Genomic DNA, 19,110 nt, shown 5'->3' with positions numbered 1-19,110 from the left:
AGGGCTATGGTTCTTCCCATGGTGTTTGGCTGGAACAGGAAGGAAGGAAGGAGGTTTTTGTCTTGCTGATTTGCCCCTTTTCTATTCTTTTGACGAGATAGATTTCTTGGGGATTATTTTGTTTGTGCCCATTGGTGTTCCAGGTTGGTAGCTTCTCCAGCGTCCAGACTGAGCTATGTGAGGCAAAAAGAAAACCCAGGAAACTCACTGCCATGTTGTTCCCAAGGTCCCTAGCTGGTCTGTCGTATTATCTCTACCTTTTAGAGTCTTCTTAATTTTTTTTTATGTAGATGTTCATAGTTTTTAGCTGTACTTAGTGGGAAGTAGAGGAGGAAGTGTATCTATTTCATCTTCAATTCATTCCTTTTTTTTTGACACTTTTTTTTTCTTGAGTAATAATCTATTCTATAGAAATACCACAGTTGGTTTATTCAGTTACCTGTCGAAGTATGTTTGGATTGTTTCCAATTTGGGGCTTTATGAATAATTCTGCTTTGAACATGATTTAATGCTTCTATGAATATACATCATCAAGGCTTTGTGTGGACAATGTTTTCATTTCTCTTGGATAAACACATGGGGTGAAATTGCTGAGTCATATGGTAATTATATGTTTAACTTTATAAGAAACTGTGAAATTGTTTTCCAAAGTAATTGTACCATTTGACTTTCCCACCAGCAATGTTGTAGTTGTTCTGCATCCTCACCAACATTGGTATTGACAGTCTTTTAAGGTTTAGTCATTCCAGTTTTAATTTGCATTTCCCTGGTGACTGATGATCTTGAACATCCTTTCATATGCTTGTGTGCCATTCATATGTCTTCTTTGGTTATGTGTCTGTTAAAATATTTGACCTATTTTGTTTTATTGTGTTTTTTGTCTTCTTATTATGGAATTGTAAAAGTTCTTTATATATTCTGGATGCAATTCTTTTATTAGATAAATGTTTTACAGATATTTTCTCCCAGTCTGTGGCATGTCTCTTCATTGTCTTTTGTGTGTGTGTGTGTGTGGTTTTCACAAATTTATTTGGTGCCATTGGAGAGGGGGTCTCTCCCTGGGTAGTTGTGTTGTGGCCTGGTTGATCGTGAGTGAGTACTTGCTGTGGGACTGAGTGCGGGCAGAATTACAGCGAGGCACCCCCCCGCCCCATGGTGAAGGGTGCCTGGTTCCTTGGCTCAGACATTCTTAAGGAATGCTGCGATTCTTGTGGTCATCTTGGTCTTGGCAGTGGCATCTTCATTGTCTTAATAGTGTCTTTTGAAGTTTTTGATGAAGTCTGATTTATCAGTTTTTTTTCTTTCATAATTGATACGTTTTTTGTCTTACCTAAGAAAACTTTACCCAAATCAAAACTAAAAAATTCTCCTATGTTTTTGTCTAAACATATTATAGTTTCAGTTATTACTGAAGCTTATAATTTGAGTTATTTTTGTGTATGGTATGAGGCAAGGGTTAAGATCTGTTCTTTTGTATCATATGTGTGTGTGTGTGTTAGTTGCCTAGTCGTGTCTGACTCTTTGTGACCCCATGGACTGTAGCCTGCCAGGCTTCTCTATCCATGGAATTTTCCAGGAAAGAATACTGAAATGGGTTGCATAAGGATATCCAATTATTCTGGGCTTCCCAGGTGGCTCAGTGGTGAAGAATCTGACTGCCAGTGCAGGAGACGCAAGCGACACAGATTTGATCCCTGGGTCGGGAATATCCTCTGGAGAAGGAAATAGCAACCTGCTCCAGTATTCTTGCCTGGAAAATTCTGTGGACAGAGGAGCCCCGGGTTACAGTCCATGGGGTTGCAAAGAGTTGGACATGACTGAGCATGCACACACATCCAATTATTCCAGGACCTTTTGTTGAGAAGACTAATCTTTTGTTGAAAAAACTGTCCTAAATTACCTCAGAATCTTTGTTCATGATCAATTGACTGTATATATGTGGGTCTATATCTGTACTCTATTCCTGTGATTTATACATCTATCCTTATGCCAATATGCTGCTAGCAACCAAGCACACACACTATATATATGTTGCTATTCCATAAATTAACATATATTAATATGTAATAATAGAGTAGGTTATCAGCTTGATACATCCACTGTAGAGTGCCGTGTTAACCATTTGCCTAATGATTTTACTAGTTGTTATGGCTATTACCTAGATCTGTTGTTTCATCAAGGATTACAAAATGGTGATGGTCTGTCCTTGCTTTTGTACTTATGAATTGTAATTCTTCTATTCCAATCTATATTTAACAGAAGAAAGGGATTAATCAGGAAGAAAGTGTGCAGTCAATTTTTTGAAGAGTTGGTGGCCCAGTGTAGCCAAGTTAGGTGGTATGGAAAGAACCATTTGTAAAAACCTGGGGTGCTTTTGGGACTTCCCTGGTGATCCAGTGGTTAAGACTCCATGCTTCCAATGCAGGGGGTGCAGGTTGGATCCCTGGTCAGGGAACTGAGATCTCACATGTTGTATGGTGAGGCCAGCCAAAAAATAAAAGTAAGACTTGGAGTGCTTTCCAAGAGGATCCCCCCTCTCCTTCCTAGGTGGATGCTGGTTGAGCCACAAAAAGGAGGCTGCCTTGTGCTGCTTCCTGGATATGAGGAAAGTGTGGAGAAAGAATTCTTGGGATAATTTGAGTTACACCGTCGGGAGATTGGGGAGGTACACAGAAAGGTACCTGATCTTTGCTCTTTCACTTTTCATCCTTTTCCTCATCTTGATTCTGGAGAAGCCAGAGCAGTATAGGTAGGGGAGAGGAAGGAAGGGAAAAACCAGAAAGAAAATATTTAAAGTTATAGACTACTCCCTTCATTTTCCTTTTTGTAGGGTTTCTGAGTCTCACACCTGAACTAGGAGGAAGTGAATATACTTTGAATTGGATGAGAAGTGCAAATTTAGTAATAGATTAGACTAGGCCTTTTAATATCTGAAATTATCCTAATTCCAACAGCCAAAATAACACAAGAGGCTATAGGATCTCAGCTGCTACTTATACAAGTCTATTCAGTTTGTGAAAATTCACTGGACTATATATACATGATATATATACTTTTCTATATATATATCTTATATTTTGATAACAATTTAAAAGAAAGCTACAGGTGGTAATATAATCCAGAGGTCCAGAAGGGAGATGCTACACAGCAGGTCTGAGAACAGTGGAGGGTTAAGAAGAAAGAGATTTGGGGATTTGCTGGTGGTCCAGTGGCTAAGACTTTGTCCTCCCAATGCAAGGGGCCCAGATTCAATCCCTGGTCAGGGAACTAGATCCCATATGCTGCAACCATTAATAAGAGTTCTCATGCTGCAACTAAGACCTGGCACAGCCAAATGAATAAAAATAATTTAAATATAATAAAATTAAAAACAAAATGGGATTTATATATGCATATTTGAAAATAATTTTTAAAATTTATTTTTGACTGTCCTGGGTCTTCTTTGCTGCACAGGCTTTCTCTAATTATGGAGAGCAAGGGCTACTCTTTAGTTGTGGGGTGTGGGCCTCTCATTACAGTGGCTTCTCTCGTCACGGAGCACTGGCACTAGGGCCCCACCACTGGGCTCAGTAGTTGGGCATCCAGGTCCCAACAACAGGCTCAGTAGTTGGGCATCCGGGTCCCGACCACAGGCTCAGGAGTTGGGCATCCGGGTCCCGACCACAGGCTCAGGAGTTGGGCGTCCGGGTCCCGACCACAGGCTCAGGAGTTGGGCGTCCGGGTCCCGACCACAGGCTCAGGAGTTGGGTGTCCGGGTCCTGACCACAGGCTCATGGGCTCAGTTGCTCCGCGGCATGTGCGATCTTCCTAGAGCAGAAATCAAACCTGTGCCTCCTGCATTGGCAGGCTGATTCTCTACCACTGAGTCATGAGGGAAGCCATATATAGATACATATTTTTTTTAAAAAGGAATAAAGAGATTTTTGATTGTGTCCTATTGAATCCTGCCCTTCTATACCAGTGTCAGGTTGATTATTATCTGACCTTCTATTGTGTCCAGTCTGATGCAGTTAGGCAAATACCAGGAATCTGTGCCCTGCTGGGAAATTCTATCATGAAATTAATGGAAGGGATTCCACATTGGGGAGTGACATTCTGAACCATTCACTGAAGTTTCCATGTCAGTAGATTGGAGGAGACCAGTGGATTAGGCAATATGGTCAAGAGGCTGTGAATGGAAGTTGGGGGTGGACTAGAGCACTGCATGGCGACAAGGATTAAGATTACATTTAGTTTTGAGTTTCCACCAACAGTACAAGAAGGTTCCCTTTATTCCACACCCTCGCCAGCAATTGATACAGTTACTATGGAGAATAGTATAGAGATTCCTTAAAAAACTAGGAATAAAACTACCGTATGACCCAACAATCCCACTGCTGAGCATATGCCCTGAGGAAACCATAATTTAAAAAGACACATGCACCCGTGTTTATCGCAGCACTATTTAGAGTAGCTAGGACATGGGAGCAACCTAGACATCCATCAGCAGATAAATGGATAAAGAAATCGTGGTATATATACGCAATGGAATATTGGGCTTCCCTGGTGGCTCAGAGGTTAACGCAATGAAATATTACTCAGCCATAAAAAGGAATGCATTTGACTCAGTTCTAATAAGGTGGATGAACCTAGAGCCTATTATACAGAATGAAGTAAGTCAGAAAGAGAAAGACAAATATCATGTATTAACACATACATATGGAATCTGGAAAGATGGTATGGATGAACCTATTTGCAGGGCAGCAGTGGAGATGCAGACATAGAGAACAGACTTGTGGAAGGGAGAAGGAGCCGGTGGGATGAATTGAGAGAGTAGCATTGAGACATACATATTACCACATGTAAAATTAGATAGGCAGTGGAAATTTACTGTAGGACACAGGGAGCTCAAACCAGTGCTCTGTGATAACCTAGAGGGATGGGGTGGGGTGGGAGGTGGGAGGGATGTTCAAGAGGGAGAAGACATATATATTCCTACAGCTGATTCATGTTGATATATGGCAGAAACCAACACGATATTGTAAAGCAATTATCCTCCAATTAAAAATAAGTTAATTGTAACAAGATTACATTTATACCTTCAGCCCACACCTCTCCACCAGGTTCCCTGTACACAGTTGCCTGATGTGTATCATCTTTTCAATATTAAAAGACCCATCAGCCTCAACACATTCAACCTGAACTCATGATCTTCCTCCCAAAACCTGATCCTATTCCAGTATTCCCAATCTCTGAATCATTTTCATCAGATATTAGTTATGCATGTCAAAATCTAGAAGTTACTCTTGTCTCCTCCCCTTTTCTAAGCCTTGTTGATTTTTATCTCTTAAATGTCTCTTGAATTCTTTAGTATCCCTGCATCTCCATGATCTTTTCCCCTGTTGAAGTTGTCTGGGCTATTGCAGCAGGATCCTAATTTGTCCACCTTTGCCCACCCCCTCTGACCTGCATCTAGTTCATTTACCACACCAAAGCCAATTGATCTGAATTATTTAGGATTCTCATGGCTGGATCCATTCCCAGAAGGTTTTCATATGTGTTGGCTCCCAGTGCTTCTAGGCTTATGCCCTGCTATATGGATGACTCTGCTGTCAAAATATTGGGCGCCAAAATCACCACAGACAGTGACTGCAGCCATGAAGTTAAAAGACTCTCCTTGGAAGGAAAGCTATGACAAATGTAGACAGCATATTAAAAAACAGAGACATCACTTTGCCAACAAAGGTCTGTATAGTCAAAGCTATGGTTTTTCCAATAGGCATGTATGAATGTGAGAGTTGGACCATAAAGAAGGCTGAGAGCCAAAGAATTGATGCTTTCATCTGTTGAAAGAATTGCGGTGCTGGAGAAGACTCTTGAGAGTCCTTTGGACAGCAAGAAGATCAAACCAGTCAATCCTAAAGAAAGTCAACCCTGAATATTCATTAGAAGGACTGATGCTGAAGCTGAAGCTCCAATACTTTGACCATCTGATGCGAGGAGCCAACTCATTGGAAAAGACCCTGATGATGCTGGGAAAGATTGAGGGCAGGAAGAGAAGGGGATGACTGAAGATGAGTTGGTTGGATGGCAACATCAACTCAGTGGACATGAATTTGAGCAAACTCTGAGAGATAGTGAAGGACATGGCAGCCTGGTGTGCTGTAGTCCATGGTTGCAAAATTTGGACATGGCTTAGAAACTGAACAACAACAGTCAACATATAGATGGTGTTTCAAGGCATTGGAAATAGATGAGCTTTGCCAGGATGGTTATGTGAAGAGAAGATGGCCATGGTCAGAATCCTGACCCAGGGGGCACTGCCTTCACCTGTTTGCTAAATATGGAAATAGCCAGGATGCCAGGAATCAATCCAGCCTCCTCCACCCAAGAGGGAGTGTCTAGAATATTTGACCAAATCAGGAAGTCTGCCCCTTCCCCATTTTTTTCCCCTCCTCTAAGCTTTTTTTTTTTTTGGAAAAGACCCTGATGCTGGGAAAGATTGAAGGCAAAAGGAGTAGTGGGCTGCAGAGGATGAGATGGTTGGATGGCATTACGGACTCAATGGACATGAGTTTGAGCAAACTCCGGGAGATAAGTGAAGGACAGGGAAGCCTGGTGTGCTGCAGTCCATGGGGTCGCAGAGTCGGACACAACTTAGCGACTGAACTACAAGCTTCTTCTTCTGTGAGGCTTTGGGGCTCTGAGTCACCCGAAGGACTCATTTATCTATTGCTCTGCTCCCAATGCCAGGTTTCTGGGAATTTGACCTCCCCCAATCCTCAGGTTCACACCCTTTTCTTGGGTGAGGTTGATTGCTTTAGAGATAAGTACCTGACTGTGGCTGGCCAATCCTTCCCAGGAATTTGGAAGTAAGGCTGAGACTTCAGCTCAGACTGATGAGATAAACAGGACTTCCGGTGTCTCTGGAAGCACTCTAGTCCCTGATTCCAGACTCTGAGGACCAGTCAGATCTCTGCCCTTGAGTTCTGGGGCTAACTCCAGGTCCTTAAAATACAATTTCCTTCGTAAATGTAAGCTGGTTTAAGTGGATTTGTATGACCCGTACTCAAAATACTCCTACTCTATGACTCTCAGGAAACACTGTTTAAATTCCTGTTTATAAGCAGAAAAACTCCCTGACATTAGTCATAAAATTGTTTTTTTTTTTTCCTTTCTGGAGAAAAAGATGGCGATGACAGACTATATATTAAACAAATAACCACAAAGTTCTACCCTCCTTGCAAAAGATAAATGTCGCAACAAAGGAAGAACTTTGTTGCAGAATTCCTACTTGAGCTCTTTGAGTATAAATCCTGTTCAGCTTTGCTTCAGTTCAGTTCAGTTCAGTCGCTCAGTCGAGTCCGACTCTTTGCGACCCCATGAATCGCAGCACGCCAGGCCTCCCTGTCCATCACCAACTCCCAGAGTTTACTCAAACTCATGTCCATTGAATTGGTGATGCCGTCCAACCATCTCATCCTCTGTCGTCCCCTTCTCCTCCTGCCCCCAATCCCTCCCAGCATCAGGATCTTTTCCATACTTAAACTTAATTGTTGCTATTCAAGAATAAGAGGGAGTTTCCCTTGAACCTGCCCTGCCTGCCCCCTGCCCCTGTCTCCAGTAACAGAACAATTATGGATAGATGTTCACATGTGGAATTAGATGGCTATCACTGCTATCATTTCCATCTGTTAGAAGGATTTACCATCTTGTTCCTCCTGAGTATGGGGGCAACCTTCAGGAAGGTGGAGCCTCAAAAATACTGGAAGGGTTGGGGGGAAAAATGTATCTTAACAGTGAGGGTTAAAACTTGTGTGGAAATTGTTGAGTGTCTCTTAGTTCTGATTTGTTGTTATTGTTCAGTCACTAAGTCCTGTCCGACTCTCTGCAACCCCATGGATGGCAGCACGCCAGGCTTCCCTGTCCTCCACTATATCTGGGAGTTTGCTCAAATTCATGTCCACTGAGTCAGTGATGCTATCTAACTATCTCATCCTCTGCAGCACCCTACTCCTTTGCCTTCAATCTTTCCCAGCATCAGAGTCTTTTCCAATGAGTTGGGTCTTCACAACTGGTGGCCAAAGTATTGGAGCTTCAGCTTCAGCATCAGTCCTTCCAATGAATATTAAGGGTTGATTTCCTTTTGGATTGACTAGTTTGATCTCCTTGCCAGGGACTCTCAAGAGTCTTCTTCAGCACCACAGCTCAAAAGCATCAATTCTTCGGCACTCAGCTTTCTTTATGGTCCAACTCACATCCATACATAACTACTGGAAAAACTATAGCTTTGACTATACGGACCTTTGTTGGCAAAGTGATGTCTTTGCTTTTTAATATGCTGTCTAGGTTTGTCATAACTTTCCTTCCAAGGAGCAAGCATCTTCAAAGAAAATAATGTTGGAGTATAATTTAATAACATGAAAATATGGTAATGATACATTAAGTGAAATACATAAGTTCAAAATGGTATGTTCTCATTGTGTTGCAATTTGTGCAAGTGATGAAAACTCAACTAAAAGTGGCTTCCGAGAAAGAAATGTATTGATTCATAGTACTAGAAAGGGCGCATAATACCTCAGGCAGGTTGGATCTGGGCACTCACGTCATCATGAGTAATCTGTTTCCATCTCTTAATTCTTATTTTGTGTTGGCTTCACTTTCACATAGACTCTCCTTGAGAGCTGTTAAAGAGGGTGTATTAGTCAGTTTTCTCCAGATAAACAAGAGCCAAGGGGACCCAGAAAGCTGATGGTGTAATTCAAAGGCGGACAGCCAGAGAGCTGACAGTGTCGATTCTAGGCTGAGTCTGAAGGCCCAAGAACCTGAACTGCTGAGAGCAAAAGATTGAAGTCCTGACTCAAAGGATCAGGTGGAATGTGAATGCAGCCTTCCTCTACCATTTTGTTCTATTGGGCTCTCAGTGGGTTTGATGAGCCCCACCCACACTGGGGAGGGCCGTCTTCTTTCCTCAGTCCACTAATTCAAAAGCTAATCTCCTCTTGGAACACCTTCAGGCACACCCAGAAATAATTTGTAGCTAGCTGTCTGGGCACCCCTGTGGCCCAATCCAGTTGACACATAAAATTAACCATCACAAGTCCACCCCCTGTTAAGCTGACGGTCATATGTATCTCCTTAAACCATACTAATCTTCAAGTAAAGAATAACAAAGGTTTAATTCCACCGGACACAATACAACTGAAAATGCACTAGCCCCTTCCTCAGAAGAGGAGGTAAAGCCCCTGAGTGATGTTTACTCTCCTTGTTATCCTCTATCTTAAACTGTATGATGTAGAATTAACAATGCTTAAATACTATGATCTCAAGTCAGTACATCTTATGTTGCATGCTAAGGAAATAAGAGAGGAAAGAGAAGATAACTTACACACAATCATAACAAAATAAGAAGGAAACCTCTATGAGTTAACAATCCTCATTTCTCTGACTAGCCATGTGGCTGGTATTGATAACTACCTTCTACTCACTGAATTTTTGTTGAGTTTATTTCCTACCTTCTGGCGGGCAAGAGTCTTCCCAAGTGTAGAGTAGTTGCTGCTTCTTGCTCACTAGTGCTCTAGTCACTAGTCTGGTTAGGATATGTCAGTGCAGTGCACCAGAGTGATAGCTTGTGGAAAGGAAGTGTGTGAGGTGTTAGTCTCTCAGTCATGTCCAACTCTTTGCAACCCCATGGACTGCAGCTTGCCAGGCTCTTCTGTCCATGGGATACCAGGCAAGAATACTGGAGTGAGTTGCCATAAAGGGATAAAATTCCTTTCTCCAGGGGATTTTTCCGACCCAGGGATTGAACCTGGGTCTCCCACATTGCCGGCAGATTCTTTATGTCTGAGTCATCAGGGAAGCCCCAGGGAAAGGTGATCAAGATTCCTGTGAACTAAATTATGACATCAGGCTAGAGAGGTAAAATATCCCTGAGGTAGGACAGTAAAGGTCTATTATTGGCAGTGCCACCTAAAGCAGACTGCTTGATGAGGCAAAGAAAAAGGCATTTGCCAGATGAGTAGCTGCAGGTGAGGTGCCAAGAGATGTGTTACTTTGCTCAAAGAAACCACCTCTGGTATGGTAGCTGCTATCAGAGTTATCACCTGGTTAAGCTTATGACTGTTATTCTCTAGGACCCACCTGTCTTCTGCATAGACCAGAAAGGCAGGTTGAATGGGCGTGTGGTGGGAATCAACACCCCTTTATCCTTGACATCCTTGATAGTGGGACTGATCTCTGTGATGCCTCCAGGAATGCAGTATTGCTTTTGGTTTACTACCTTCCTACATAGAGGCAGCTTTGGGGGCTTCCACGTGGCCTTTTCTACCATACTAGCTAGCATTTCACAGTTCAGGGAACCAGTGAGGGGATTCTGCTAGCTTCTGAGCATATTTATTACAATTAAGCATTTTGGAACCAAGGAAATAACTACAAGATGGATTCAAGGGCCTCTGAACCTTTATTAGACAGACCTGAGTTAAAACTCCATTGATCTCCTGTCTTACATTAGGCTCTCCTCTGACTGGTGGGTTGATAATGACAGTTTGGGTCTCCTGGAATTAATTTCAGTTCAGAGCCAATGCCCAAAAGTCTTGAAAGGTCTGACTGTTTCCTTTCCACCAATGCACAGTTACTCTGGTAATAGCTATTGGTCCCCTTAGGGGAAGGCTGGAAGAAAGATCAACAGCATAAATTTGGGGTAGCATACCAGGGTCCTTCCTCAAGGGGACTGGCCTCCCCTTCATTCAAGGGGTTCTGGGTCTGTAAACTGGCTCAAGTCTGGGAACTGACTGTCGAACCATTATTCTAGTTATATTTTGTTCACTTGACCTGGAATTCTTTTGCTTATACAGATCAAGTTTAATAGGCTTCCTATCTTTTTCACTTCTGGAACACCATCATCAACCATCCAACTAGGTCAGCAAGAGTCTGATTAATACTTCTGATTACTACTTTGACTCTGCTATCTGTTATGGTAATCAAGCCCATCTTGTCCTTGGGCAGTTGCGTGCTACCACTTGGCCTTCGCCATCCTGGAATCCAGTTACTCTTGTCGCCTTTTGTTGTTGTCGTTTATTCACTAAGTCATGTCTGACTGTTATGTGACCCCCTGGATTGTAACCCGCCAGGCTCCTCTGTTCATGGGATTTCCCAGGCAAGAATACTGAAGTGGGTTGCCATTTCCTTCTTGAGGGAATCTTCCTGATCCAGGGATAGAACCTGGGTCTCCTATTCCCATAGCCTTTAGGTTTCCCAGTTCATTGGCTGCAGTTCTCACTGGGAGGTCTGGCCTATAGCGAAGAGCAATTTCAGAGCTCCTCCAGGCTCTGAGGAGGCTCCCCTCACAAGTTTACTTCTCACAGTAGCGGTGGTGCTGTCTTCCAGACCCTCCCAGGTGGGTAAGCCATAAATAACAGATCCCCTGTAACATTCCCATCTCCCTAATCCTTTGAATCCTTTCCTCCACATTCAACCAAGGCGGGTTCAGCATTTCCAATTCAGTCACTGCGCGCCCCCGCTGCTGCATTTTGGCCCATGTTTCAGCCAATCAACCTGTCAGAGCCCTTTCTAACTTCCCAAGCTGCAGACTAAATGCAGAATCTCTGCTTAGTGAGCCCATAGCAATAAATTTGGCCTGATCAACTTTATGTTCCTTCCACTATCATCTTATTATCCATTCCTACATGGTCCCCAGATTTTTATCTGTATAAATTAGGGAATCTTAAATTATATATTGTTATAAATTATATGTGAATACAAATACTAGAAAGAGATTTATTATAAGGTGCTGGCCCATGTGATTATGGAGGCTGAGAAGTCCCATAATCTGCCGTCTATAAACTGGAGACCAAAGAGAGCTGATGGTGCATCAAAGGCTGGAGAGCTGGGGAGCGGATGGCATAGGTTCTAGTCTGAGTTTGAAGGCTTGGGGACTGGGAGTGCTTGAGGGCAAATTAAATAGTCAGGCAGAGTGCAACCTCTTCACACCTTTTTGTTCTAGTCAGCCCTCAGTGGATTGGGTAAGGCCACCCACATTGGGGAAGGCCTTCTGCTTTACTCAGCCCACTCATTCAAATGCTAGTCTCTTCTGGAAACACCTTCAGGGACCACCCAGAAATAAGGTTCAACCTGGGCATCCAGTGCCTAGTCAATTTTACATAAAACATTAACCATCACAGGAGGCTAGTAGCAGCTCTGGGATGGTGTTTTATCAATTTAATAACCTAATAAGAAAAGAGTCTTTCCTTTCAAATCATTCCAGTAACAATCCCAGTGCTGAATCTCTTTGGCCAGGCTTGGATCGTGTCCTCCTTTCTTCTAAACTGTTATTACATAATAGTAAAATTTATGGAGTACTAATTATGTGTCAAATCATAAATGTAAGTCTGAGTTTTCTATGATTAGTTGTGTAACCTTGGACAATTTAGACTTCCCAAGCTTGAAAAGGCACTTAATCAGTGTCCTCTGTATTATTTTACTTAATCCTTGACAACCCCAATAAAATAGATTCTATCATCATCCTCATTTAAGTGATGAAGAAACTAAAGCCCAAGCAAGTTAAATGTATTATTCAGGACAAAAGAATTAGCAAATGATAAGTCCACTTGTATGGGTTGAAAATGTGGGTGGAAGCAAGTTCCCTGCAAAAGAATCAGATGCTGCTTCTGACATTGAAGGTAAGAGTTAAAAAAAAAAAAAACAAATAGCAAAACTGTTATAGCCACGCTTTCCGGGAAACAGACTCACTCAGAAGGACAATGCAGATAGTGGAGTGCAGTTTATTACGCCGGCGGGCCCAAGGCAGAGTCTCCTCTTAGCCAAGGACCCCGTCCAGCATTTGTGAATATCTTTTATACCCCATGCGTACGTGTCCAGACCCAACACCTACCCCATGTGTACGTGTCCAAACCCACCACCTACCCCATGTGTATGTGTCCAAACCCACCACCTGCCCCATGTGTACGTGTCTAAACCCACCGCCTACCCCATGTGTACGTGTCCAAACAGTCAATAGTCAATAAGCCCGCAGTTACATTCCAACCAGTTAATAATCAATAAGCCTGTGATTACATCCTGATAGATACGAAAAAAAGTTTATGACCTGTCCGGAGACAGGGGTGATTACGGTATGCTTCCTCTTAGGCAATGAGTAGCCTGGATGTGATCTTCAAGATTCCCCTGTCTGGAGAGGGTCTTATCCTTCCATTGTCGTCCCCACAGGCACTAAGCAGAGAGTTCAGAGTCCGCTGGAGAGGCAGCCGAGCACGGCCAGCATGGACAGGCCTGAGACGGAGTCCAGGCCCTATGAATTCCTTCTTCAAAACAACCACACAGGGTACAGGGGTATAAATACTTTAAAAATCTCTCAGTAATAAATTCCTAAAGATAAGAGAATATATCAAATTCATGTTATAAGAACCCATATGCATGCTCACTCAGTCGTGTCCAACTCTGTTTGGCCCCATGGACTGTAGCCCACCAGGCTCCTCTGTCCATGGAATTTTCCTGGCAAGAATACTGGAGTGGATTGCCATTTCCTTCTCCAGGGGATCTTCCTGACCCAGGGATCAAACCCGAGTCTCCTGTGTCTCCTGAATTGGCAGGCAGATTCTTTACCACTGAACCACCTGGGAGGTCTGTTGTAAGAACAGGATTATATAATTATAAATATTAAGAGAATAAAAAAGAGCCTTAAAAATTAAGGCAGGATAGTAGACCTGAAAAATGTAATAGAAGAGTTAGAAGATAAACTTGAAAAAATCCTGAAGAAGATGAAAAGATGGATAGGAGAGTAAAGATGAGAATATTAGAGTATAAGCTTGGGAGGTTCAATATCTGAATAATAGGAGCTCTAGACAGAGAGAACAGAGAACATTTAAAGGAGGTAGTCATCGATGAAAGTGAAAGTCGCTCAGTCATGCCCGACTCTTTCCCACTGTATAGTCCATGGAATTCTCCAGGCCAGAGTACTGGACTGGGTAGCCTTTCCCTTCTCCAGGGGATCTTCTCAACCCAGGGATCAAACCCAGGTCTCCCACATTGCAGGCAGATTCTTTACTATCTGAGCCATCAATAAAACAGTACAGAAAAATTTACCAAGGACATGAGTTTCCAGACTGAAGGGTCCTTCGAATGCCCAGAAAAAAGGATGAAAACAGTCCCACCCAGCCAGACACATCATCATGAAATTTCAGGACACAGGGTCAAAGAGATTTAAAAATCTTTGAGAAAGAAAAAGAGATGGAGATCAGGAATTAGATCTGGCTTTTCATACTTCAGTGAATAACACTGGAAGCAGCAGAGCAATGCCTTCAAAATACTGAAGCAGGGACTTCCCTGGTGGTCCAGGAGTTAAGAATCCACCTTCCAGTACAGGAAACTTGGGTTCAATCCCTGGTTGGGGAACTAGGTAGGATCCCACATGCTGAGGGGCTACTGAGCCCACATGCCACAACTAGAGAAAACCCATTCACCACAATGAAGACTCAGCTCAGCAAAAAATAAATAAATAAATAAAGCAAATTTTTAAAAAATATAGAAGCAGAATGATTTCCAACCTAGAATTCTCCACTTAACTAAATTATCAGTCAAATTTGAGGACAAATAAAGACATTTTCAGATAGGCAAGATTTCAAGGATGCATTTCCCTCCCATGCATCCTTTCTGAAGAAGCTACTGGAGGCTGTGCTTTTTGAACAAGAGAATAAACCAAGAGGAAGGCGTGCATGCATGCTCAGTCACTCAGTCGTGTCCAACTCTGTGTGACCCCGTGGACTGTAGCCCACCAGGCTCCTCTGTCCATGGGATTCTCCAGGCAAATATACTAGAGTAGTTTGCCATTTCCTCCTCCAGCATGGAATACCATAAATAGGAATCTGACACGGGAGAAAGGTGAAAGGAATCTGAGGATAATGGGCAATCTGAGGATGACAGCTGTGTGCTAGATGCGGAAGGAAACAAACTAGACTGAAGCTGTACAACCCCAGAGAGAGACAAAATGGTGGAGGGCCACCACCACTATTGCCCCTACCCCCACCCCCACCCCCACTCTCATACAGACTTTTAAATCAAGGACAAAATGCCCAGAGAGTCTGGCCCAAATTTTTCTCTGAACTTCATCAACCCGCTGATCACTCTTGCATGCCGTGCTGCCTGACCTGCTGTGGATAGTGTCTAGAAATGCTCTGCTTTGACCTCTTGGAAGAGTTGGAGGGCAAGTCCTGGTGAACAGAAGATACAGAACAGCCTTTCCTTCCGACTGTGTCCTGGCCGAACACCTAAAACCTGGCCCATGCTGCGACACTGCCTCATGTCTCAACGGTGCTGAGCCTGATGCCTAGTGTTACTCATCGTCTTACTCAATGATTTTCCCATAAGAGTCTCTTGTAAATGCTCAGGGAAGCTGAAGCCCAGACAATGACCCAGAGACAGTTCAGTTCATCTCCTTCAACAGTTGAAGCATCACCCTTTCCTTGCCCTCCTTCACTGGTTCTTGCTACTCAAATTTCCAGAACTAAGTCATGTTTAGGGATGAATATCTAGGTGGAAAAACGAAGAGAAAAAATGATCAATGCAGAAGTCATCACAGTGTTTAGTGCTGGGAGGTAGAGAAGAGACTGCAACTGAGGAGTAAACAGAGACTTTGGAAAGACTGGCTTTGTTTTATATCTCAAACTTAGTGGATGGTTGTTTACACTATAATTATACTTAGGTTGCATGAATGATTTTATCCCCCCTTTTATTTGATGATGCATTTTACAACAAACCATTGAAAAAAATCAGGTGCTGTTTATAAATACGGAAATGAATGGGGACAAGCACAACTAAGAGATATTCATCAGACCCTTTGAAAAATGAAAACATCTGCAAAGAGAAAAGATAGGGGACATTTGTGTCTGGCTCTTTCTGTTACAGGGGACAGAGACCTGCTTAATTTATTCATTTTTTAAAAACATTTACTGAAGTATAGTTGATTTACATTGTTGTGTTAATTTCTGTTGTACAGCAAATTGATTCAGTTATATGTATATGTATATATATATATATACATATACATATATATAAAGAACATTGTTCATGTTCTTTTCCATTACAGTTTATCACATATAGTTCCCTGTGCTATACTTTAGGACCATTCTGTATATAATAGTTTGTGTCTGCTAATCCCAAACTCCCAATCCCTGCTTAATTTAACTCAAGAAAGGAGTGGGGGTTTTTTTGAGTCTACCTGTGGCATGACCTGGAGTGATAAAACTCAGGAAGTTTTTCACTCTCCTTATAGGCATCTCTGTGTCCCTGACTGTCTGCTCTGTTCCCTATTGACTACATAGTAAACCTCCCCCAAATTCTTTAACTTAAAACAACAATAGCCATTTATTTATTGGCTCATGATACAGTGATTTAGGAAGGGCTTGGCAGGGACAGCTCATCCTTGCTTTGTCAGGTGGTGGCTGGGTCAGCTTGACTGGGGCTGGAGGCTGATGCTGGCTTCACTGACAAGTGTGGCTTCTCAGCTAAGGTGTCTATAATAGCTGGGAGCTGGCTGGACCAGTCTCTCCAGCAGGGCTTCTTTACATGGTGACTCAAGGCTCCAAGAGGAATAAAGCAGTCAAGCACCTTCAGCTGTAGGTCCAGAGCTGGCACTGTGTCACTTCTGCTGCATTTCTTTGGTCAAAGCAAGTTCATATCAGAAAGGAGAAATAGACTTTACCTCCTGATGGGAGACGTGGCGTGTGCTTATGGAGATGGGAAGAATACGTGGCTGCTGTTTTTCGAACAGTACTACGTAGCGTTTCTCCCACCACATAATTTTGATTTGCATATGATTTTAGTTTGTTGGGACTTTTTATTTTGTTTTTGTTTTGTTTTTGCCCTTGTAGCATACGGGATCTTAGTTCTCCAACCAGGGATCCAACCTGCTGCCCTGCCGCAGAAGCATGGAGTCTTAACCACTGGGCTGTCGGGGAATTCCCTAGTTTGTTGCGCTGGACTTCCCAGGTGACTCAGATGGCCCTGGATCAGGAATATCCCCTGGAAAAGGGCATGGCTATCCACTCCAGTATTCTTGCCTGGAGAATCCCATGGACAGAGAAGCCTGGTGGGCTATAGTCCATGGAGTCACAAAGAGTCAAACGTGACTGAGCAACTTTCATTTTCTTTCACTTAACTCCAGCCATGTTTTTCTGTCACCTACAACTTTATTGCTAACTAGCAGTTTCTTTTTTTTTTTTTTAGTAATCTTTTTAATTTTTCATACTTTATTCCTTATGTTGATAGGTTAAGAAAGTGAAATCTTCCTAAGTACTGATTCATAGATAATGTTTATAAGCGGCACACAAAACATTCAGTTTCACAAAGAGTAGTATCCAGTGATCCCTTTAAATGCTGTTTTAATCCTTACTTTAAGCTTAATGCAGGAATAATACAATGAGCTAAAAACACACAAAATTTGTATATCCTGAACTACAAAAGTGGTTTCCATGGCCACACATGGTTTTAGTCAAGTACACATTTTTCACAATAAATAAATACTAACATATATGTTAATAAAACACTACCCCAAATGCTTACCTGCCATCAACTTTTTCAGCAATGCCATTCCTGCTACTGAAAGCACTTTCAGAAGTTTTAATCTAACCTGGGGAAATGAATTTTTTAAAAACCTGATGAATAGTATATTATAAACCCCAAAGATGTTTAATCCAGTAAGTCTTCCAACACAGAAATATTCATAGGAAATTTTTAGTTTCTCAAAAAATAAAAAATTAAAATTAAATCACTCTTGTTATCTAAAGAGTATTAAAACAAATTATCTTAAGACAAATAAACACTCCTACAAAAGGCTATATTTTCTAATATCATTCTCTTCTTAAAAGAAACCTAAACCAGTTCACTATCTTTTAATAACTTATACTACTGCAGTCTAAAAGCTTTAGAAATACATGAAACACATCTTAGCTATCAAAGTCAAAGGTTCCATTTAGATTTCACATATTAAACAGCTACAGCACAACCTACAATGGCCCAATATAATTAATGGCATATATAAATATTAATTTACCATTGACATGGTCAAGAGGCAGAAGAAACTGAATGGTCTGCAATCCAAAGATAGTTTGACTTACATGTGGTCATTAAAATCCAATAAGTAATTCAAGTATGGTAATATAATGGCAGGCAATTAAAGGCTCATATATCACTTTAAAATTGAAGGTGTGAAAATAAAGCCTGAAAACTTTGTGGTTCTCCGTTTTTCATTCACATGGTTAGGTATCAGGACCTTACTGTGGAAAATATAGTTACTAAGTATGGTTTCCCCAGAAGATAATGAAGCTTCAGAAAGTACAATAGGTGTCAAGATCCATAGTTTGCTTCATCAAATGCTTTTCTAGCGCGTTTCAAATCATCATTCATAGTAAGCAAGTCTTTAACCCTAGCAAACTTTCTTGGCTCCTTTCGAATCAAGAAGATGATATCTTCAACTTGTACCCGACCATGACTTCCTCCAATTGACTTTGCCTTATGAGTCATTTTGGTGATGAACTCTATGACAAGGTCTTCAAGAATATCTACTGATTCAGTATAAGGATTCTGGTCATCTCCAAACCCATACATCATACACCTTAATTCTTTAGAAAAAACTCTCTTTCTTTTACTCTGTTCACCTTCTGCGCCTCCTCCAATTTCTTCATTTTCTTCCTCAAAGGTGGGATTCTCTTCTTCATCTGCCATCCCACCAGCCAGCCACTTCTGCAGTGCACCTACCTCCCTTGGAGCTAACAGTTTCTTTTAATGCTTTTAGGTTCAAATTCCTAAGAACTGATTGGTTCAGTTCATCTTTTTCACCTTATTCCACTGGCCAAAGCCTAATTTTTTCCTCAAGGTTTTAGTTTGAAAACCGTTCAGTTTTTGGAATAATCGCACATATAGTACATTGAAAATCAATAGACCCTTTCCTTAGAGTCACTGATTTTATCATTTGCTACATTTACTTGATCACACTTTCTTTCTCCATGTATATATGTATGCAGTCAGTTGAAGATATCAAATACTTTGGTGTATATCTCCTGAGATTGAGGGCATTCTCCTGTATAACCACAGTCAAACAGTCACACTCAAGAAGTTTAG

At 41.9% G+C, this 19,110-nt stretch overlaps 1 protein-coding gene across 1 annotated transcript; it reads right to left on the bottom strand.

Moving 5' to 3' along the window:
- Positions 1-18,336: 18,336 nt before the first annotated feature.
- On the bottom strand, positions 18,337-18,714 carry LOC122694629 (transcription initiation factor TFIID subunit 13-like). The gene has a single exon (XM_043903598.1). The coding sequence runs from the start codon at positions 18,712-18,714 to the stop codon at positions 18,337-18,339; it is 378 nt and encodes a 125-aa protein (XP_043759533.1).
- Between the last annotated feature and the right edge of the window lie 396 nt (positions 18,715-19,110).

The sequence above is a fragment of the Cervus elaphus genome, chromosome 5, assembly GCF_910594005.1.
Source record: "Cervus elaphus chromosome 5, mCerEla1.1, whole genome shotgun sequence".
NCBI lineage: Eukaryota > Metazoa > Chordata > Mammalia > Artiodactyla > Cervidae > Cervus > Cervus elaphus.
This window is presented reverse-complemented; position numbering and strand designations above follow the sequence as displayed.